General features: G+C 40.8%; 2 protein-coding genes across 2 annotated transcripts; both read right to left on the bottom strand.

Moving 5' to 3' along the window:
• Nucleotides 1–921: 921 nt before the first annotated feature.
• On the bottom strand, nt 922–3,701 carry LOC125371573. The gene is made up of 3 exons (XM_046483628.1): nt 3,615–3,701; nt 1,793–1,965; nt 922–1,232 (listed from the first exon to the last, which is right to left on the bottom strand). The coding sequence occupies exons 1-3, from the start codon at nt 3,681–3,683 to the stop codon at nt 980–982; spliced, it is 495 nt and encodes a 164-aa protein (XP_046339584.1). The 5' UTR covers nt 3,684–3,701; the 3' UTR covers nt 922–979.
• Nucleotides 3,702–15,141: 11,440 nt separating this feature from the next.
• LOC124120756 lies at nt 15,142–19,720 on the bottom strand. Its single transcript, XM_046483642.2, has 3 exons — nt 19,531–19,720; nt 18,197–18,363; nt 15,142–15,735 (listed from the first exon to the last, which is right to left on the bottom strand). The coding sequence occupies exons 1-3, from the start codon at nt 19,588–19,590 to the stop codon at nt 15,489–15,491; spliced, it is 474 nt and encodes a 157-aa protein (XP_046339598.2). The 5' UTR covers nt 19,591–19,720; the 3' UTR covers nt 15,142–15,488.
• Nucleotides 19,721–23,144: the final 3,424 nt, after the last annotated feature.

Genomic DNA, 23,144 nt, shown 5'->3' on the forward strand with positions numbered 1-23,144 from the left:
AGAAATATGGATACGTCGCGTTTGCTTTTATTCAGCTGTCACTGCAAGAAGAAATATCGATATGTCGCGTTTGCTTATATTCCGCTGTCACTGGAAGAAGAAATATCGATATGTCGCGTTTGCTTATATTCCGCTGTCACTGGAAGAAAAAATATCGATATGTCGCGTTTGCTTATATTCAGCTGTCACTGGAAGAAGAAATATCGATATGTCGCGTTTGCTTTTATTCAGCTGTCACTGCGAGGCCCTTCCCCACTTCTTGCAGCCATATGTATTGTTATCGGTTATGGAATTAGGACAGTTCTATTTTATCGAGGGAAAAAGTTATACATTTAAAGCTTAATAAGGGACCTGTAATTTATTATTTTTAGGGAGTCGGAAATAAAATACAGGCGTTAAACCAATCTCCTCACCCCCCAATAGTATATGACCAGTCCATAACATCGTACAGTGCATATTTCCGTGTGCATTGTTAATGCTTATTTTAAAAAAATATGTCCAGAAATAGGTAATTACCTTTGTGGTAGAGTTAAGGAAGAAAATGCTCCAGCTGTCCCCTTTGTAAAGACAAACCAATTATATTTTTTGTTGCGGGTGTCTTTGGTTTGTATGTGAAGAGAAGACAAATGGATAAAATATATTATTGTCGGGGTTTCACAAATACCTACAAAAGCATTATTTTCAATCATGGACATAATTGTATACTTCATGTTAATAAAATTATTCATTTTACTTTTCTGTTGTAAAATACGTGCGACAAGACCGTTATAATATTCAAAAGAAATCTCTCCTGAAAACAGCGTCGATCGTACGATTCCAACAAAAGCTATGAATTGGTCGGACCTGACGGCACGTGAGTTACATGTCCCTGCTACCAGGAAGGTTGCTTACCGGCAAAGGAAGAAGTACTCCAGACAAAAGAACGATTTCATTGTTTATTGTGCTCACTCAGTACATAATGACTGCAGCTGTTTGTTCATTAGCAGACATAACGCCACAGAGTCATTGGTTTCTGGACGGCACGGAAACCAAAATTGTTCCTCACAATTTTATCCCACCGTGCACTTGTTGTGAGCCTGCTGCCTGCTACTATGCCAACGTGTACACCGTCGCCAATGACGTCGCCGGATCTTGACGAAGTCACGTGATTCCAGCAGGAGTCCTTTGTCAGGTATGTTGACCTGGCATTCCCCCACTCTCCTGCCCCGATAGGGCTCCAGGTGTACCAGTGCCTGCAACATGCGACCAGAGACAGGTGAAAGTTCAGTTTCATTTAGAGTAATGTTTGGAAGTTCAACTGTAATTCTCATGATTTGGAATATTGAAGGAGTGAAAACTCTACAACGCATTCGATTCAAGATACCATGCTTGAAGACATGATTTTTTACTTCCTTATTGTTTTTAACGACGTATCAGATGAATACTGAATGTTTCACAGAAGTGGTTACACGTCTGAAACCTGCATCACTTCGGGCTTTCCTCCCACATTAAGCTGATCCGCCACGATATAACTGTAATACTGATAAAAGCGGCGTTAAACCCAACTCACTCGCTCATATAAAAAAAACCCCAAACATTGGTTCGTTTTTTAATCTTCATGTTGAAGTGTACCTCGATTCAATATCATCTGCTCCTGCGGGTGACTGAGCTGTCAGGATACGCTGGTCGCACATTATATGATACATTCCTGTGCTGACAGTTACCATTTATGACCTTCGTGATTCATCTTACTTACATGTACTTACCTTCAAATGCGCCGTTAATCACTCACTCACGTGAAATTTACGAATACCTTTGGGGAACTGTGGCTCCCGCCTCCTCCAGGACTTCTGCAACGAAGATGTTACATTTGTCGGTGTTGGCCCCGGTTTTGCGTGAGGAGGCGTAGGACCACTTGGTGCTACCTATGTACTTGTTAGCTGTTCTGGCGATGGTGCTGCCCGACACTTTAGACCTGGAGGACCACTGCAACCAAACATAGGGCTAAGCATAGCTTAAGGCAGCATTGGACAGCTCCAAGCTGTGTATGCATATATTTTCAAAATGATAAAGGTCAAATACATAAAAGCGACCAAAACACCATTTCCATAATCATGTAGAAGGCCTTAGAAGTATTATTTCGGGCTCTTGTCTGTAACTCTCTTAAAAGCAACATTATTTTACATCTTTTCACTCGCCTTGTCTCGTTTCCAGATGAAGACATAATCTTGCAACTGTAGAATGTTAAAAAAGCAAATGCACCATGTCCAAAAGTCATAATGAGCCACAGATATTCAGGTTTGATGACGCTAACCGAAAAGTACTATCTGTTCACTTCTTTTGGTGTGGATAGAATCACCAAGCTACCGCCCTCCGAGCAGAGGCCCTATCTACTAGACCACGGTTCTAATGAAAACATAATACTCAACATTGGCAGCCTTGGTTTTGAGAATATTTTAATTGTCCGTTAAGCCTAGATGTACGTGTTCACTTTTGAAACTGTTTCACCCCTACAGTGCCAGACTGTATTATTAAGTATGGTGTGCATGTCTGCTTTTGGAAGAACAACTAGTATTGACAATAACACAATGTGTGTATGACTATTTCGGAAAGAAAGTGTGACTTAAAGTCTCGATGCATATAATATATGCGGCGGAGATAATAAAAACAGAGGGGAATTTCAACAACTATTCGTATTCACCATGCTTTAACACTACTGTTGAACATTCTCTAATGACGAGAAAACTATACATGAACTTAGTATATCCTTGTTCCAAAGCCATCAGGATACTCCAAGAAGTCCGTTTAAACATTAGTACCTCTTTCACAGACTTTCACAGGCTTTCACAGAAATATAAATGTCATTGAGGGTATTCTGCATTTTCACACTCAACCTCAAAGCCATTGATAAGCTTACCATAATTTAGTATGATTTACCAAATCGTTTTTAAAATACCTAAAACATCGCTGAGATTATTTTAATATAAAGGAGAGAGTGAGGTCTTTATATCAGCTTTATCACAGTGTGTTAATGTGTGGGAGGAAAACCCAAAGTGACGCAGGTAGAAGACGTTTACATGCACTGCTTGGGTGAAATCGAGTATCGTGCGGAGAGACAGAGTATCCTAATTGGTGAGAACCCGTGATTAGCGAAACCTTCTTGGCAACAAGGTAAGGACTGACCCCGACCCTGGGAGAAAATAAAGTAACGTATTTAGGGAAGATCTTGACCATCCATCATCTACAGATGGCGTGAACGCCATGGCCGCGTCCCATCTCATCACACCTCATGCACCAGCAAGACAGTTGCGATCAGCCAACAACCATCAACTGACAGTAGCAGGAGTTCAAGGATCACTTGAACAGATCCTTTTTCGTGCTCTGCTGCAATACTTTGGAATACACTGCCACTGTATCCCAGGACCTCGCCTTCTCTATTTGCTTTCGAATCTGGACTAAAGTAACACCTCTTCAACATTTTCTACAATCAGTAAAATTTCAATTACACCATAGAACTATATATGTGTATATTTCGTTAGTTGTACGATTTTCTTTTCCGTATCATCAAGCTCTATGATAAACCACTTGGTGGATACTTCTAAATGGATATATTGTAATAAATGTGTATCACTCACCCATGCCTCCACACACGCAGGCCATATCAGACACAGAAGGAACGCTGTGACAATGTAACTACGGAACATGATGATTGCGGTGATGTGTTTTTTCTAGACTCAAAGTCCTGATTTATACAAGATCTCTGATACCAATTAAGAGGTGCACACAGAGTTAATTGAAACATCACACCAACTGTTTCTATCGTGAGAAACATCAGATACATCTATGATAGCTGCTGGAAAACATCATGTTGATTTCGATATAGATTTTGTGACATATGTCATCTACATTAACAGCACAAAGGTGAAGTGCATTTATAAACGCACGAACTAAAACAACAGGGATAGAAACATCTGTTTTTTGTGGAAAACAATGATTCTTAAAGGGTTTCGCGAGTCTCAAGTAGGGTATCAGTTGAAAAATCTTGTAAAGCTAAACACATCATGTTAAAAGATTTGTGTTTGAAATAGATTTGGGGTTTATTCCTTTTAAAACATATTGGACACCACAAACGATAGTAATCATCTTTAGATTCACACATTACAAACAGGCGTAGTATGAATGATAAGAATATCATTTCACCATATCAGGCCAAAGGGAAACGCATATTCTGTGGTCTCCACAAGGCTTCAAAAGGTTATTCGACGTATGTGTGTTTAAAAGAGTCCAAAGTGAAACAGTTCATCAAACATTAATTGAGACATGTTCACATGAGTAACCACCGGTATCCCGAATACCATCTAATTGTTAACACTGAGTCTCATTGTCCACCCCTGAAAACCATGTAACACAAACCTGAAAAGCATTGAGAAAAGGGTGCGAAATGAAGTTAAATTACTGAAAAATATATCCGTGGACGTGATTGATCATGAAGTAGGCATAAATATATGTCCAGCTAATCCCACATATGCTCAATTGTCTTGAGATCCGGTGACCGTGACGGCACAATCCTGCTGTGTAGCAACGAACATTACCATGCTGAAAAATGGCGCCTGAAGCTTACATAGCCGGGCCAAAGTGAGGACTTAGGATCTCGTCACGACAAAGCACTCTGTTTTACGCCCATAAGTGATATCTTCCCACATCAATACCACTTCCTCCACTGAATCGGTACACAGCATCTGGTATAGCCCTGATTCTGTGGTCGGTACATATGGATCCCCGCATCACTCCAACAAACAAGAAAATAGCACTTGTCAATCCACCAATGTATATGCCAAAGTTGGTGAAGCATGCTGAAGCATCTGAGGTAAACTGACACCAACGTAGGACCAACTTGCTCGGATTCCGGCAGCTCGCAAACGGTTACCTTCACTCTTTGCAAACATGGGAAGTACTCGTAAATAAAAGCGAAAAAACCTTCCCATAGTCATCAGACATATCTACCAAAAGCAGATTCCGACTATATCATGAGCATCTGGTTATGAAACACTATCAAATAGTGATGATACCAGGTATTCGCAAAGAGGTGAGCGTGTCCTGCCTCACCATGAATTTGTGTTGCAACGTACGTTGCAGTGAGTGTCCTGTTTCGAAGGCGGAGGACGAGGATGTAACGATCCTTGGCCAGAATGGTGACGCGGGGCCCCCTGACTTTGGACGATCTCTCGTGGTGCCATGTTGCCGATATCATGCCAAAAGTCGGGAGATTGTGTCCAAGAAACCCGTGACAAATCCCGGACTTGCACGTGAAAACTGCATTTCTAAGACGAAACGAAACATGCATATCTTAAAGGTCATCGACATTAACTCTATCAAAATAAAACCCCGTTTTGTGACACTTTAAGTAAAACAAAAGCCATGTAGACTTCAGTTTCATTTTTCTCACCCGGAAGGTGGGTTTCCACACCAGCTGGGTCAGGATAAACTCGATGTCACTGTATGTTTTAGTACAGCCACCTGGCGGAATAGATGGCCCATTGATGCCGTGATAGAGGGAAGTGGCTGATAATGGATAGATCCACAAGTGATGCATCCGGCTTCACGTGTTCGATTATCACCAAACAGATGTGTGTTTCTTTTCATACACATTTCATTTATATGAAACAGTACAGATATAAAATCTCAGTACAGTGAAAGACCAAGGTGTGATATTTGTAATAATGCGGTTCAGATAAAGCCTGTAATGTACACAAATTACGACAAATTAATAAAATTACACAAATTAGTCATAATCCGAATTTTTGAAATTTAAATTTAGATGTATCAATTCTATAATTATATACAAACAAATCACAAGCTTAGCTTCATATAAGTTGTATGTGGGAAATCAGTAGACTATACTCTACTTTGGTTACATAACAATACAAACTACTTGATTGTCGATGTAGAAGTAGGCTAGCTACTAATGAGTGCAACTATACGTTATAGATTTTAAAGACAAACAAAATAGATACGCTACTCAGAAAAACGACATTTGTCAGACCCTTCGATGCAATTTACGAACGAATAAGATATACATGGCAAATATTCTATGACTTAAAATTTTGGAATCTTGAAACAACCAGAACTCAAGAACTGAGTTGTATGCATTTATTTGAAACATATGCATTGCTCTTTTAAAGAATATGTGTGGACAGTCTGAAAAGTATTTACATCCAAGAGTGTTTTTTATGACTGAGTGGTATTAGAAAAAATACCTTGGATGTGAAAAATGAGTTCCTTTGTTTAAACAGCATATACAAAATGATTCGCTCACAGACAGTCCTTAGAAATACTATGAAAAGCTACACATACTAAAGACAGTAAGGTTCTCTTTCACGGGTGTTTCAAAGTGCTTACATGTACAATACTGTATACCTCACGTACCATTTGTATTTTTCTTGTTCCTCATCGCCCCGCCTCTTTTTTTTTTTGAATATTCACAGTGTCATGCTTTTTCTACATTAGTAATGCCTGGTGTGATTCATTGGTGGAGGGGCGGTCGGGTAGCCTAGTGGTTAAAGCGTTCGCTCGTCACGCCGAAGACCCGAGTTCGATTCTCGACATGGGTACGATATGTGAAGCCAATTTCTGGTGTCCGCCGCCTTGATAAGTGGAATATTGCTAAAAAATGCGTAAAACCATATTCACACACACAAACACACACACAAATTGGTGGAAACACGACAAACGCCTGACACTATGATCACACAAATAATGAAGCGGACACTGGCAATCGGAACTGATATATTAAAAGACGTTATGCGAAAACGTCTTGAGCATTCATTCCAACACTGACACACACACACCACCACAAATCGGACTGTCACATAATGAAGTGAATTTTTTTACTGTCACCCTAGGAATAACTACTGACTCTGCAATCAGTATCTGGACTATCCACTCCTCTCACGGATGACATTTTCCTCATGCTGTTTATCAGACGTCTGATTCTCAACATTGGGATCTTCTACTATTCACGGGGCAGTGCATGGGTCAGTTCATTCAGGCTTTATACTGGATGGTCTCTAGCTCTCACAATCGCCGCTGAGTTCAGATCAGGGCCACTTGCTTGCCATGGCAGTCTCAATGGCATTATTCCGCAAATGGTTGACATCTGCTCTGGAGCGAAGAGGTTTGGCGTTTTCGATTACCCTTAAAATGAACTTTTACAGGTAAAATGATGATAAACTTAGAACATATTCGTGTGTTGTCATGCATGTATGAAATGGCCTATAACCTGAGGTAATTACCTAACACCTGTCCCGAGGTGATGACCTCACACCGTCCAGTGCATTCTCACAGGTGCAAATGTCACAGAGTTGGGTTTGGTCTCAAAATATTGCTGTTATTGTACTTAATTGACATGCGTTGATGGGGTAGCAATTTAGGATATGTACTGCATTATATTTGCTTGGAAACTGGATGAGTATTGGAAGGTTGCGGTTTTGGAATCCAGAAGAATTTGTTGTTCTACAGATGGTTTCTTGAGGTAGCATTTATCTCCGCTAATGAGTATATGAATCTGTACTTTTGAATGTTGTGTTATGTCTTGCTACGAAACAGTTACACTTAGCCAGTGGTGGGCACAACAGACTTGAACTCACAATGTCGGACTGGCGTAGGTAAGACAACGTTATAACCGAGTTGTGCCATCAGCACCAGTATGTCTTATACTTTACTTGTTTCTTATTCAGCCGAATTTTCATATGGTCTGAAGTCGACAATGTCATATATTCCTGTATGGTCGCCTTCAGACTACTCATGGTTTGGGCGACAGTATCTGATTCCCGGACGTAATATTAACTGGCGTTATCCATGACGATGACACTGACGTTGTTTTAAATGGGAAAAAGCTGAAGTTCCACCAAGTCTATGACGACACCACCTCCTATAATTTCCTTATGAAAATCACCAGTTTTGGGGACACATCCATCAATAAGCCCCATATCATTGATTGCAGCGTGCAAACAAGGACAAGATTACCTTTACCTGATGGTACCATGGTTGCTTTTTGTCCATCTGCCGATAGCTACATGTAGTCAGTGGAATGATTCCTCAAGGTAAATTATCTGGACGCCCTGACTGTGATAGTCATGAATGGTTCGGAGATATTGGTACCTCACACACATTATGGAATATTTCCCTCCCAAATTCTACTACAAGTCATGGTTATCTTCTGCTCATGAAGCTTGTACACGAAACGCCTAATCACCCTGTATCAAAGCTGTCTAATATCCTTTTACGTCCCTGTCTTGTTTTGGAGACCACCACTATACCTGTTTTGTTTTCTTATCATACCGTAGACTTGATGGTATGAATTTAAGACCCCATAGCTGTTGGGTAATTCACCCTATCTAAATTAATAAATGGTTTCCCTCTATCTCTCTAAAGTGTAAAGAACTTTTCCTAGTACAGACTCCATATCGTGTACCATGGTTATGGCTATGCAAGTGTAAGGTAACATGCATCATGGGAGCAATGTTAACAATAAAAACGCAGCGTCATTTTGTCATTTTAGAAGATGCACATCTAGAATTTTCTCAAAGTGATTTTTGTGTGTGTATTAGATGTTTTATGAAGACTACATTATTATCATTATAACGGAGCCACGTGCGCATATTTCTATAGTCCTTTTCAGACTGCCATCATTGGACTTGGAATAAATGGGAACTTCCTGTTTTCGTTCGAATTTGTCTCCTGTAAAATTGTCGATAGGACTCCTTTAACTGAAATACTTCAAACCACAGGTAGGGCGATCGGTAGTTACTCGATATTTCAATAACAACAGTCTAATTTATATCCTTTTTTAACAGGCAAAAAGCAGTTTTCTAGCATTTCAGACAGTACTTTAGATGCCTCTTTAGATGCCTCTGTTAATGGCTTACTTATGCTTTACATTGTGACAGTTCATCACCTCATTTTCCAGTAGTGAATGTTGGTGTGGAGAAATTTGGTTTGTTGCCAGGGAATAGGTGAGGAGTGTTGATGAGATGTCCCGAAAGGGCAGATTTCACGTCAGATTCGGTAAAATATATAATGTGTGCTTTACTTCTAGTGGATATAGTGAGTGAAATCTCTCTCCAATGTGTTTGTATCCACAGATGTATGAGCTTGTCTCCCCAGTTGCAGGGGATCTCATACACACATCCCCATGGGTTTGGAGGGAACTGCCGAATGGTAAAGGCCCCATTGTATCGCATTAGGTGCAATGCACGGTGTCCCCTTAACATTTTCAAGTATACGTCATATAGACACATTACCCCTTGTTGTAAACTCAGGAACCAACGTACAAAGTGCGAGTGAAGGAATGACAAGGTTAATATCAACGCTACTTTCATCATTGTTTAGTTGTATCAAGGCATGAGGTGAAAAACTCAACGGGACGCATGCGCACTGCGTGGTCGTCTGCCATATTCATACTCACGAACGCATGTAAGGTGCTGACAAACCAAAGATCATAATCGGGGCGAATCTTATAACTCATAACTTGGCCCGAGGCAGATATATATTTCTGTGGTGGATCGTTATACAAAAACAGACGTTTTGTTCTGGTAATCTACACTAGCTCTGGAGGCAAAACATGTCATTGAAGTAGTTGTAATCAATGACACTAGATGTAAATAATGTACTTAACCTCATTCTCAGTTTGCCCCTTTTTTATCAGCAGACGCCCTTGGACTCAACGTGCTGTGTGAATAAGTGCATGATTACAAGTGCATGATTACAAGTGAGTCAACTGAGGATACCATCTACTGGCGATCTTCACGGGTTTCTTGACAATAACACAGTGTGCGTACGACACTATCGAACAGAAAGTGTGACTCTCCGTACTTACAAGGCTTTACCACTACCGTTGAATATTTATCATTGACGAGAAAGAAATATATAAGAACTAAGTACAAATCCTTGTTTTAAAGCCAACAGGATACTCAAAGTACTCCATCTAAATTATATTACATCTATCCCAGACTTTAACAAAAATGTAAAATTAATGCAATTGAGAGTTCTCTTCATTTTCACACTGAACCTCAAAGACATAATAAACCTACCATGATTTAGTATGATTTAGCGAATCGTTTTTAAAATCATAAATAACACCACTGAGTTGCGTTTTCTTGTAAATGAGAGTGAGGTTGATGTATGAACTTATGCCAACCTAAGAAGTGATGTAAGGTGAAATCGGGTTTAACGTTATTGTACTCATATAGCGATATGCATATTCGGGTTTAAAGTGCCAATTGAGGTACCATGCCGCGGTTTAACATGGACTCACCCCTCATTTTGTGATTTTATCGAAAAATTTTCTTGCAAAAACAATTATGCCTCAGAATTGCCTGCCACAAATTTACATTGTTGCAAGGTGGTTTTCTTTAGAGATAATTCAGGCTTATAGTTGTAAATCATAAAATATCTGGTTTAGTTGCTCTAGATGATGGGTGAGGTGGGTGAAATGGCGTTCAGCGTCGCGTCCAAGATTATTGCACTTATTATATCGACGTGCATGTACGTGTGTGTGTTTGTGTGGCTGCTTGTACTAGTCCGGACTGATGCCGATTTATAGTGCTAGCTCACTGAGATACCATGCCGCAGTTTGACATGAATACCCCACTCAGACACTGTATACTGTCCTTGTTTTAGCCCCTTAATGCCGAGCGCCAGACAGGGTAACAACAAGTACCATCTTTTAACGTCTTTTAGTATGACTCCGGCTCTTAGACTATCTAGATGAAAATCTCGATACAAAACCCCAGCAGGAAAGTATCACATGGTCGGTTCCTAGCCAACCGTGAGTCTTTCTTGATAATAAGGTGAGTGCACCGGAGTTAATTGAAACATCACACCACCTGTTTATCTATCGTGATAAACATCAGATACATCACTGATAGCTGCTGGAAAACATCATGTTGATTTCGTTATAGATTTTGTGAAATATGTCATCTACATTAACAGCATAAGGGTGAAGTACATTTATAAACGCACGAACTGAGAAAGCTTATCCAACATATGTTCAAATGGGTTCTGAGTGAGTGAGTTGTGTTTAACGCCGCTTTAAACAGTATTCCAGTCATATCACGGCGAGTCAGCTTAATATGGGAGGAAAGCCCAACGTGATGCAGGTCTTAGACGTTTACCACTTCGGTGAAACCAACGAGCACGGGTATGGGGCTGACAAACCTAGAAACATAATCGGGGCGAACCGGGATTCGAACCCACAATCATAGGTTTCTGGCGTGCCCAAGGGACGCAACTCTGCACGACCCCTCAAATGTATTGAAATCGGATGACCTTGACGTTTATGTTCTTATCTCCCCGGAAATCACTGCAGGCTCGTGCTGTGTTGGGGTGAACATTATCTTGCTGAAAAGTGGCGCCTGATGCTTCGATAGCCGGGACGACGTGAGGACGTTAAGATCTCGTCGTGACAAAGCACAAGCTAAGTTGCCCTTGATGGGAAGATCTGTTTTTCGCGCATAAGCGATTAAAGTAAAAATGTGACAAAGAAGGTTTGGGTGATCCTGGCAAAGTCAGACTCATCATCAGCTCAGGGCACGTGTTCCCTCTACATGCAGCCAAGACAGCGAATGGGACTTCTCCCAAGATGCACTGCCTAGTCAAACCCACCCAGATTTTTTCGGAGAATATGAAGACTCCCCAACACTGCTGCCTTCTGCATTACCCAGACTTTCAGAAGGGCTGTATTCCTGGTAGCAAACCTGGGTACTCTCCCAATGTCAGTCAACAGATTGGGAGGCACCAAATCTAAGACACCGCGAACAATGGGGAGTCGGACAATTTGGTACTTGGGATACAAGCGTGATATTTGCTATTTCTTGAAGTTTGTCAATCACATCAGTGTAAAAGGGGACAGAAAATTCAATGACATGATTTCATTGGATTAATCAAAAAGGACAAGATCAGGTTTGTTGGCCTGGATATGGCTGAGGCTGTATACGGGCCTATTCCAAAGAAATTTGTATTTATCATTTTCCATGACGCCCTGTACATATTCTAGGTCGTACCATGGATGGACCTCTGTGTCAAAACCACAAGCATGGCGAAGACGGTAATAAAATCATCGAGCCACTCCATCATGTCGCTTAAAATACTGTGTTTGTGCCAAAGCTGGGCATCCACTGACAATGTGTTGGACAGTCTCATTAAATTCATTGCATAATATACATTTCATATTTATATTTTGATGCAAAATCACACATAGACGGTTTCGTGTGGGACACGTTTTAGGCCAGTCGACTTCATCCAACCTAAGGACTCTGCATGGTTGCTGATCTTCTCAACACACTGCCCATAAACTTGATGCAGTGGGAAGTCTGATAGCCTCTCCCTGAAAAACCGAGTCTGGGGCGATTTGATATAATAGCACTTCGCGTGGTTGACATTCATTTCTGTACCGTCCAGCAGTACAGAACCATCAACAAAATCAACATTGACATTGAAATTATGTCCCACAGCCTTGGCTCCTTTAAGAAAATTGTGGAATGCATTGTCTGCTCTGAACTCATCATTCTGAACTCTGATTTTCTTAAGTCTACATTGGTACTCTGCCCGAGGTTTTCCCTTGATATGGCATTCTGGGGTTTGCCACATTTCCACATTTCAGATGGAGAATGTTGCATTTGTCGACTCCAAATGATATGCCATTATCATTAGAAAAGTACTCTACAATGAAAATCTGTTTTTCTAGTGTGGATTCTCATTTGGCCATAAGTTCAAGGTCATCCATGTTAAGGAGGTGAATAAGGGGTGTTGGGGATATGTGCTGAGGAGGCCAAGGATGATAACCTTCCTCTTTGCTAAGCATACCGCTTAAAGGATTTAGTGACAAACAGAAAAACAGAGGACAAAAAGAATCGCCCAGATATATTCCTCTTCTAATAGAAAAGGGACCCGAAGTCACCACCTGTCCCTGCGAATACATCTCAAGTTGAGTTGACCAGCAAATCATTGAAGACTTAAACCCCTCGCAGACGTCAATACATTCCAATGACTTTAAAATCCATTCGTGAGGTACAGAATCATAGGCATTTCTGTAATCTATCCAACACATTGACAGGCTACAGTGGTAAGTTTCAGCATCTTCAAAGATCCTCTTCTGAACTAGCACTTGATCCCTACAACACCAACATCCCTTTCTGGCTCCTTTCTGCTCCATGTAAATAGTGTCAATTGAAGCACAGTACGATGACACAAGATCTGTAGGATACCCTGTAAATATTTTTTCTCACTGTGTATTCAGATAAGTAATAGAGTCTAAGCGTGACGATATCAAAAATTCATTTCATTAACTGAATGATTTGTGAAAATGTGTTATAAACTTGTACTGTACAAGATACACAGGACATTATTGCATTTCATCGTTCCAGAAATGGTCATCGATATTGTGACACTGTAAGTAAAAAAGGAACTTGTCAACTTTATTTTCATTTTTCACACCCGAAACGTGGGGTTTCTGCACTGACGTAGTCCTGATATGTACAGCCACCTGGCGGACTAGATACACCATTGATGCCGACAGACGGGGAAGGTGCGGATAATGGGTAGATCCACGAGTGATGCTTCCGCTTCACGGTGCGTTCGGTGCCGTGCATCCAGCTTCAGTAACCACCGAACAGATTTAAGCTCAGTGCAGTGAAACGCCAAATGTGATATGATGGTAGGGTTTAAATAGAGCCTGTATTGTACGTGATTTTTACGATAGATCATACATATTTGACAGGAGCCATACATGTATAACACGCTTGCATAATAATACTTACAGTATTCCAATTAATGGTTGGGTAAGACATAGAGGGTATTTCATGTGTCGAGTGAAATGTCATGTTTCTCTTATCGAGTGACGGGATGAGAGTGAGTGAGTGAGTTGGGTTTAACACCGCTTTAAACAGTATTCCAGTTATATCACGGCGTGTCAGCTTAATGTGGGAGGAAAGCCCGAAGTGATGCAGGTCTTAGACGTTTACCATTTCGGTGAAACCCACGAGCACGGGTATGGTGCTGACAAACCTAGAAACATAATCGGGGCGAACCGGGATTCGAACCCATAATCATTGGTTTCTGGCGTGCCCAAGGGACGCAACTCTGCACAGCGAATCGCGCCGCCTTAGACGACTGGGCCACCCGTGCCCCCCGGGATGAGAGACAAGATGAGAGAGACATCATATTTCACGAGACACATGACATATCCTATTTATAATAAACTGTTTGTGTAGGTGTCTACCGTAAAATATATTATTTCATTACAAATGTTAAACCTTGAAATGTAGGGGAACATAGGGACGTTTCACCACGTTTTCACCTTGTATTTGCGACTTAAAAAGTAGTTTCGTGTTGACAAAATCTTAAACAATATAAACAAAAAAGTATAAAGAATATATAGGGTCACGAAACTTCTGTATCATACATATAGATTTGATTAAATACAAAATTAACTTTAACAAAAAATATTCTTCAAAACTAGGAGACCGATGTTGGAAGCGAAAGAATACACGCTGGTCAAGTAACAAAAATGGCGCTTTGCGAAACGAACAGTCTCGATTGGCGAGTTAAATGTGAAATTTACAGTTTATAACAAAATATTTTCGAGAGAATAACAAAGGGCAAGAAGTGATAGTTTAACTCCATTAGTTATTTTGCCTTGTCAAAGTGGAACTAACGCAAAAAGGACGTCAACAGTTTTTTTGTGTACGGGCGAGACACTTACGATAAAGGGAGACGATGTAAGGGGGGGGGGGGGGGGGGGGCGGTATTAATCATACACACATACAGGTGATACAGAGGTGTTTATTATGATATCTAAGTTGCAAGAAAAGTCACGTAAAGAGTGAATGTGTTACCTGATAGGGGTGTGTGTTATGTTCACTGCAATGAAAATATTATTTCTCTTAACTCCAGCAACCTCAGTCTTTCACACTGAAGTATACAATAATGTACTTAAGTCATGTTCTACTATTTCGGCTGTCTCAGAATAGGAAATTCGATAATAAAGATCAATAATATAATTAATTTTATTCTTTTTCCTCGTACATAGCCAAGATAGGAAACCTGCATTCTAGTTGTTAGAGTGAAACTGAAAAACATTGCAACTGGAACATGAACGCATTGTAAGATTTGTCAGCAACTAGTGTTGACGATTTATTTTTGAAACGCAATGATAATTTACAAACAACGAATACGTAACTGCCAGTCACTAATCAGTGATTGTTTATAATATATTCATCTTGTCGATGCCGGTATTCACGTAAAGAGTGAATGTGTTATTTATTTACCTCGCATCAGCAATTTTCCAGATCATCTATTTAGTGACAAGAACAGTTTATAGATCAAAGGCAAGGTTAATCATTAGGCCACTTAGATGCCACACAGTTAATCATACACACATACAGGAGATACAGAGGTGTTTATTATGATATCTAAGTTGCAAGAAAAGTCAAAACCATACGGAACTGATGTTAACAGATATATCTCCAGTAAGTGACGCTCTGTCCAGGACGAAAGCCCCAGTTGTTCTTCACAACTCTGTAGCCGGTGGTGCTGGTTGTCATTCTCCATCCCGTTACTATTCCAACGTGTCCTTCACCGGCAATGACGTCACCGACAAGACCAGTTCGGTAATTGGTCCAGCAACTATCCCGTGTCAGGTAGCTCGACCCTGGGTTTCCCCATTCCCTTGCTCCTATAGGACCGGCAAATCCAAACCTGCAATATTCCCCTTTATTTAAAGAAAATGTCATTGTACCGGAATATAGAAACTTATAAAATCATTTCGAGTCAAGAGAAATTCCCGTTTCTGGCTGTATGTCGTCCATTCATAGAGCGACACATAAATGTACATGTCCATAAATCAGTCGAATCGTATTCCATAAGTGAGTAAGATGAATCTAACTCCGATATATACTAGCCACATTAAGAAACTGTGCACGGAGAAAATATAGATATAAGGGCACACCGTCCATATATAAAATATAGGTTTGAACACAGCAATTATTGGAGACATTCAAACGCTCATGCACGAGCCATGCGATATGACGTCATTGATGGGGGCCTATGGACGTGCAATGTGTTACTGCACGTGCATCCTGTGCAGCTGTACACAGCATGTGCAACTCAAAATTCGCTGTCACTTTGGAAAGCATGATCTGTGGTCATTCAAAAATTCAAAACTCCTCAGGCGCAGACACAAGCATATCACAAGCAAATCATGCCAAGATTGACAGCTGCACAGCGTCATGAAGCCATTGGAATGATCCGAGTGGGAATGAGGCAACAACAGGTGGCAACACATTTCCAATGCCATCGTAACACGATATCGGCATTGGTGAGGAGTTATCAGAACACAAATGACGTTGCCGACCACCCACGTTCAGGACGTCTCCGAGTAACGACGCCAAGACAGGACAGATGGATTCGAGTTACACATCTCCGACACAGGTTCCAAACGGCAGTTACGACGTCCCAGACAATTCCTGGACTGCGCCGTATCCATCCCAACACTGTCAGGAATCGTTTACGTCAGTACGGGATTCGACCACGACGCCCTGCCATACGTCCCATCCTGACACACCGTCATCGAGTCAACCGTCTAAGATGGTGTCGAAATCATGTTCGCCAACCTCGAATATGGTGGAGAAATGTTGTCTTTACAGATGAATCGAGGTTCAACATTTCCCACAGTGACGGGCGCCAACGTGTCTACCGGCGTTTGGGAGAACGTTATGCACGCAACTGTATTGTGGGGAGGAATCGTTTTGGAGGTGGCTCTGTGATGATTTGGGGTGGGATAACAGCACGGCACCGAACCCCTTTGGTGGTTGTTCAGGGCAATCTCACCGGTGTTGGCTACAGAGATCAGATTCTGAGGCCTGTGGTCATTCCTTTCCTGCAACGTCATGGCCCGGGATTGACATTTCAACAGGACAACGCTCGTCCTCACACGGCTAGGGTCGCAGTGGATTTCTTTCACCATAACAATGTCATGTTACTGCCATGGCCTGCAGTTTCTCCAGATCTCTCCCTAATAGAGCATGTGTGGGATAAATGGAGCGCCGTCTGCGTCGTCTTCCACATCTCCAGATAACGTCCGTGACTTGGCACAGGATTTGAGGAGGATATGGCAGGCCATTCCCTAGGCCTTCCATGTCCATTTGGTGGACTCCATGCGTCGTCGATGCACTGCTGTGATTCACGCACAGGGTTTCATACCCGTTATTGACTTTGTGACTTTGTCGTATGACCCCCTACTCCATTTTGATCTTCTGACGTCATCGTAACAGATGTTGTTCAGGTCCCGGGGAAATTTTCTTATGGTCCGATCATTCAGCTGCTACAGCGTCTGCATCATTTTGTTCTTGCTGTGTTGTATTTCAATCCAGAATATATTTTCTCCGTGCACAGTTTCTTTATGTGGCTAGTATATGTACCACTTGGGTGAAACACATCAACATGGATATCCGTGAAGATCCGGGGTACCTGTACCCACGACCAGTACCCCTAACACCTCCACTACCCACAACACCTACCAGTACGTATTCCACTGCCCATACCGACACTACCACTGCACAGTACACACGAAACTCAATACCACCTCCTCTACCCAAAGACCCGTGAAGATCCGGGGTAGAATAGGTCTCAAGCAACCCAGTCTTGCCGTAAAAGGTTACTATGCTTGTTGTAAGAGGCGACTACCATGGATCGGGTGGTCAGGCTCGCTGACTTGATTGATGCTTGTCATCGTATTCCAATTGCGTGGATCGATGCTCATAATGTCAATCACTGTATTGTCTGGTCCAGACTTGATTATTTACCGACCGCCGTCAAATAGCTGGACTATTGCTGAGTGCGGCGTTAAACAACAATCAAACAAACACATCAACATGGGACTAATGCTGACATAAAGAATCACAATCGGCACGAGATTTAAATTCGAACCAACGACAAGCAGATCACAGCAGCTGAAAGACGCAACTCTCAGTATAGCCTCTGATGAGTCGGGTTTTCCCTGCCAAGAACAATTGGTATTTAAATACTTTTGAAACCGTTCGTATAAAAATATCAATAATATTCTTTGTATAAACCACCAAGATGTCGTTAGTAAAAACAGATTTAAAAATAACTGCAGCAATTAAGAACATACATATTGTTCCAATTTAATATATCCTACCATCTATGAGGCACCGCACCTCCAGCTTCGTCAAACACGTCCGCTACAAAGATGTTGCACTTATTGGTGTTACGCCCCGTGGCGTGCGAGGACGCATAAGACCAATGAGTACTGCCATTGTACCGGTCAGCTATTCTCACTGCGTTGGCCCGGACCCAATTTGTAAACTAGAAACAAATAAGGCAGCGATTTAGTTATTTCCATCAGTATTCCATTGTGATCTGAACCGAAGTATATTTGAAACATGCCACACTTTAGGTGAACTGTGATTTATTATTAAACGCATAAAGAAAGGTGATTACTCATCATGGATGATTACACATTCTGAATGAACCTACTGGTAAACGTTTGAAAGACCACGAATAACGAAATTACTTCTGGTTGCCACAGGCGGGCCTCGGTCCGAACATCGAGACGGGAACTCATTTCAATTAACAAAATTAACAAATATATCTAATTTTGCAGATGTAGCAGAAAGCTATAAAGTCTCCATCAGCTCAATACTTCTTCATGGTTTATATTTTTAAAAATATATTTCGATTAAAAAATAATAATTCGCATGTTACACAGCAGCTGATGGGCAGCTTAGACATCCTATAAATGTATTTGAAAATCACTAAATTTGCTCTGTTCGGCACACATTTACAAAATCTTCCCAAGGCAAGGGACTTAGTTGACTGTAAAATTCCAGTTTCTTACCTTGAAGAACTAGATGGAATTATGGAGTTATATTGTGGCTCGACTAAGGAGTCTATGCATAGTCCAATCAAAATCGCCTAACGAAATCGACATCCGGTTTGTAAATTGATTGCAGATTTCGGTCGATTGCAGGATTTGCAAAGCATGTGTACCACCAACTCGGAGTCAGCAGATATTTCCCCAAATCTTTTCATGTTAAAAATCAAAATGCCTAACCAATTTACACAAAACTACCAGTCCACAGATTTCTCTTTCAAACTGTTGCAGGAACGAGTGATGGTTTAATAGACATAATCAAAATTTAAAAACAGTTCATTTTCAATAACATTAAAAAACAAACTCGGTAAAACTTTGTTTGCGCTTCAGTTTGAGTGTTTATATTTGCTAACCGTTGTTGAGAAGCGCCAATTAAAGCTCAAATTTCGTTTTAACACCAACTTCCGGCTTTTTGTATCCGCCATGACGTTCATGTACATGTGTCACAAGACTTACAGTGTAACCCGGCTGTGGTCACTGACCTCGAGTACAAAATATATCAAATAACCCTCCCCTTTCAGTTTTGCAAACAGTAATTAAAAAAAGGAATGTTTTCTTAACGGGGCTAATAAATAAAATTTTCGTGATCATAAACTCACCACAGCATGCGGTAACGCACATACAAGGATGAAGATCACAATATTCCGGAGGTTCGTCATTGCTGCAGCCCTATTACGCAACGACGAGTGCAAACTTTAGAACCGAGACTATTTGGCGCTGTGGAGCAAGTGCAGATGTAGGTACAGCGCTACCGACACTGTGCGGGTGCTTTTAAAATGCGTCGCTGTGATGGGATTATATAGAGGCCTGTTAGATAAGCATTGTTATCAAGGACACGTTCGTGGTTGTATTTGCTGGACTTTCATCACAGTTATGTGAAGATATGTACATGATTGCATGTTCACTGTATGAAGTGTTTTGTTTACTTGACCTTGTTGATTTCATATTGACGCAAACACCAGTGAACACAACGTGTAAAAATTAATACTTTATTCTTATTTACTAATTTTACTCCAAGGAACGAGGTTACATAAGAAGTATTTTGCTAATGTTACATGCATCAAACAAATATAGTTGACTACGGTTATAACGAACTCAAAAGGAAAACTAAATTTGTTCGTTATAACCGTATTTCTTTATAAGCATATGTACAGCAAATGGGCGGGACCAAAAAAGTTCGTTATATACGTCTGTTCGGTATTAGCGTGTTCTTTATTAACGTAGTTTATCGTAGTCAGTAAAACCGCATTACTCCGGACGTCACAGTTCCGAAATCGTCCGGATTAAATATGATCTTCATCAACGAATCACGGAGCCTGAGTAATGGACTTTTTTATGTGGATGTTCCCGTGGTAAGCATCCTTAAAGCAGGATATCCGGACTAGCGATGTCCGGAATGAGAAGGTCTTTATGTACAACATAAATATCAAATCAAAAGAACAAACAAATCCAATAACAAAACACAAAAAGCACCCCAAAAAATATTAAATGGCATAAACAAAGTTACTCCAGGTTGTTATTATATTGACGAGGCTGATTAGGGTCATAAGAACATTGTGGATACACCACGTGGTCCCTAAACAAAGGTTATTATCATGATTATTTGCTTTTATTTGAATTAAATTTTACATCTAATTTCACTATCAAAACATCTCTGGTGGCAACCAAATTAAATTTAGCTGGAACACCATCCTTCCAACGAGTTTCATACAACTCATTCTGCATGCTTTATTTCAGGTGGCCTTAGTCCTTCTCGTCCAACTCTAATGGTGGTTAATCAATCATGCACCTTGTAATCATCATATTGACTTGCCTATCAGCACGCACATATCACGTAAATACCCGAGAGAGACCTTGACTTGCGCAGACTGGTCACGTCATGAGTAAGAAGGAAAGTTTTGATCCGATGCATCAACACTGCGGCAAAATCTTTGTTCGTCGAATTATATTTACAATAAAATAATTTCCCCCAAATGTTTAATCAACACAGGCATGTTTAAAGCAATATGAACAATACTGGTTTCAATTCATTTCCTGTTTTTCATCTTAAACCGTGTTTTTGACTACAATGCGATTACCCCCCTTACACAATGACTTTGATAAACGATGTCTGTTCACAGTGCAGAAGCCTATTCAAGCCAAAACTAGATCAAGCCGCATTCCGCTTGTGGTGAATCGACACGTAGGCACTGTTTGTTTGTTGTTTAAAGCCGCACTTGGTCTACGCGATTATGATATGATGACATAGATAAACCTACTCAGCGAGTCTGACCACCCGATCCCGTTTGTCGCCTCTAACGACAAGCATAGTCGCTTTTTACGGCAAGCATGGGTAGCTGAAAACATATTCTACCCCGGATCTTCACGGGTAATGTAGGCACAACGAACAAAATATTGAGAAGAACAACCAGACCATATGTTACATGTTATAAACAGTTGTAATACATAGAAATACATGACTGTTCAATTACCCATAAGGTCAAATTTCAATTACCCGTAAGTCCCATAGACTTTTTAGAAAACTGTTTAATACATATAGACAAAGTTATTCAGAATGTTCAAATCAACACAGGCACATTTAGAAGAAAAAAAATATTAATGCATTATTCGTTTATTGGTTCCACTTTTATATGTTTCACAATAATTTAGCCTCACATGCCGTTACCTCCCGTACTAACTGAATTCAAGTCGCCCTAAAATTGAAATATCATACCCAATACAACGCTTGATAGATTTCAAAGAGCGCCATGCGACTCTTGCGCAGACGCTGTCTGATCAAGGTTAAAACATTCAAGGCCTCAGCGAAGCTTTCAAAACGCTTTATTGCAGACATGTGGAGGACATTTCCATTTCCAGTGATGTCCGATGCAATTCCCTATTTTGACTTGTACCATGTTTTTCTGTGTTTTTTTCAGGTGAACATTTGACTTACCTTTGCATGTGTGTATGTATGTTTGTTTGTTTGTTGTTTAACGCCGCACTCAGCAGTATTCAAACTATATGACGGCGGTCTGTAAATAATCGAGTCTGACCCAGACAATCCAGTGATTGACATCATGAGCATCGATCCACGCAATTGGGATACGATGACATGCATCAGCCAAGTCAGCGAGTCTGACCACCCGATCCCGTTAGTCGCTTCTTATGAAAAGCATAGTCGCCTTTTACGGCAAGCGTGGGTTGCTGAAGACCTATTCTACCCCGGATCTTCACGGATCTTCACGGATAGCATGCATGCGTGCGTGTGTGTGTAACGGGTTCCACCGGTGGGGCAGGATACGATCACCTTGATATACGTATTTAACTTTGAATCCGTCATAGTGTTACCGCAGTCTCGATTATCTTTACTAATCGTCATTTCCTTTCTTTAATTTATTATTTTTTGATATAAATAATTTCTTATGTATCGCACACGATCAGCAGGACCCCGTGGTGACCTAGGTAGAATGTGTCCCTGCAACCTATTGCTCGTCGTAAGAGGTGATTACATTGGGAATCCGTGGAATTCCGGGTTAGAATTGGTCCCTAGCAATCTAAGCTGTACTTCGGTGAGTTTATAGAAAGTTTTGAACCACTTCAAAAATATGTCTGAGCTTAACTTTTGGAATTAACTACCGCAAATTCGACAGGCAATGTCTGTGGCCAGAGCAGCCACCACGTTTTCGGAACAGGGATGTTGATTTTGTTAAACTTCTCTGATTTGACTATTGATATGTACCATAGTCAGGTCATATTCTAGCACAGAAATGTAGGCTTGAATCGAAAACTGGACTTTCTTATAGGCTAGTTGACACGCTTGCCTCGGAAAGATGTTTGGTATGTGTCAGTTAATATTTTGCTTTTGACAACCACAATGATCGGTTATTTAGGCTGGTGTTTGTGGTAGAAGAAATTCATGACTTAATTTGGATATATTGGCTTTTGATTAACTACTTTTGCACAGAAAAAATATTTCTAAAAGTCAAGTCTTGCTTGGCAACGGTATGAGGATCTATACCGAAACGTCGCCTTTACAGTATCAAAGAAGTTGTTATCCATAAATTGTGTCTACTTTGTCATCCGTCAACTTCTAAGTAATGCCTGTCAAACAATTCACTCAGTATGTTGTAATCACAATACTTGTGCTTGTCATTCAGGAAAAGGATTTGCTGTGTTTGAAGGAAATTGTGAGTTTGGTTTTACGCCGCTTTTAGCAATATTCCAGCAATATCAC

Source organism: Haliotis rufescens, unplaced genomic scaffold (genome assembly GCF_023055435.1).
Source record: "Haliotis rufescens isolate VD_foot unplaced genomic scaffold, xgHalRufe1.0.p SCAF_16, whole genome shotgun sequence".
NCBI lineage: Eukaryota > Metazoa > Mollusca > Gastropoda > Lepetellida > Haliotidae > Haliotis > Haliotis rufescens.

What these genes read in the sequence shown, in the direction of transcription:
- LOC125371573 (XM_046483628.1), bottom strand. Translation starts at nt 3,683, where the DNA reads ATGTTCCGTAGTTACATTGTCACAGCGTTCCTTCTGTGTCTGATATGG. An exon ending in CTGCGTGTGTGGAGGCATGG is followed by an intron (nt 1,966 to 3,614) that starts GTGAGTGATACA and finishes GTTTGGTTGCAG; the next exon opens with TGGTCCTCCAGGTCTAAAGT. An exon ending in GGAGCCACAGTTCCCCAAAG is followed by an intron (nt 1,233 to 1,792) that starts GTATTCGTAAAT and finishes CGCATGTTGCAG; the next exon opens with GCACTGGTACACCTGGAGCC.
- LOC124120756 (XM_046483642.2), bottom strand. Translation starts at nt 19,590, where the DNA reads ATGACGAACCTCCGGAATATTGTGATCTTCATCCTTGTATGTGCGTTA. An exon ending in GTGCGTTACCGCATGCTGTG is followed by an intron (nt 18,364 to 19,530) that starts GTGAGTTTATGA and finishes ATTTGTTTCTAG; the next exon opens with TTTACAAATTGGGTCCGGGC. An exon ending in GGTGCGGTGCCTCATAGATG is followed by an intron (nt 15,736 to 18,196) that starts GTAGGATATATT and finishes GGAATATTGCAG; the next exon opens with GTTTGGATTTGCCGGTCCTA.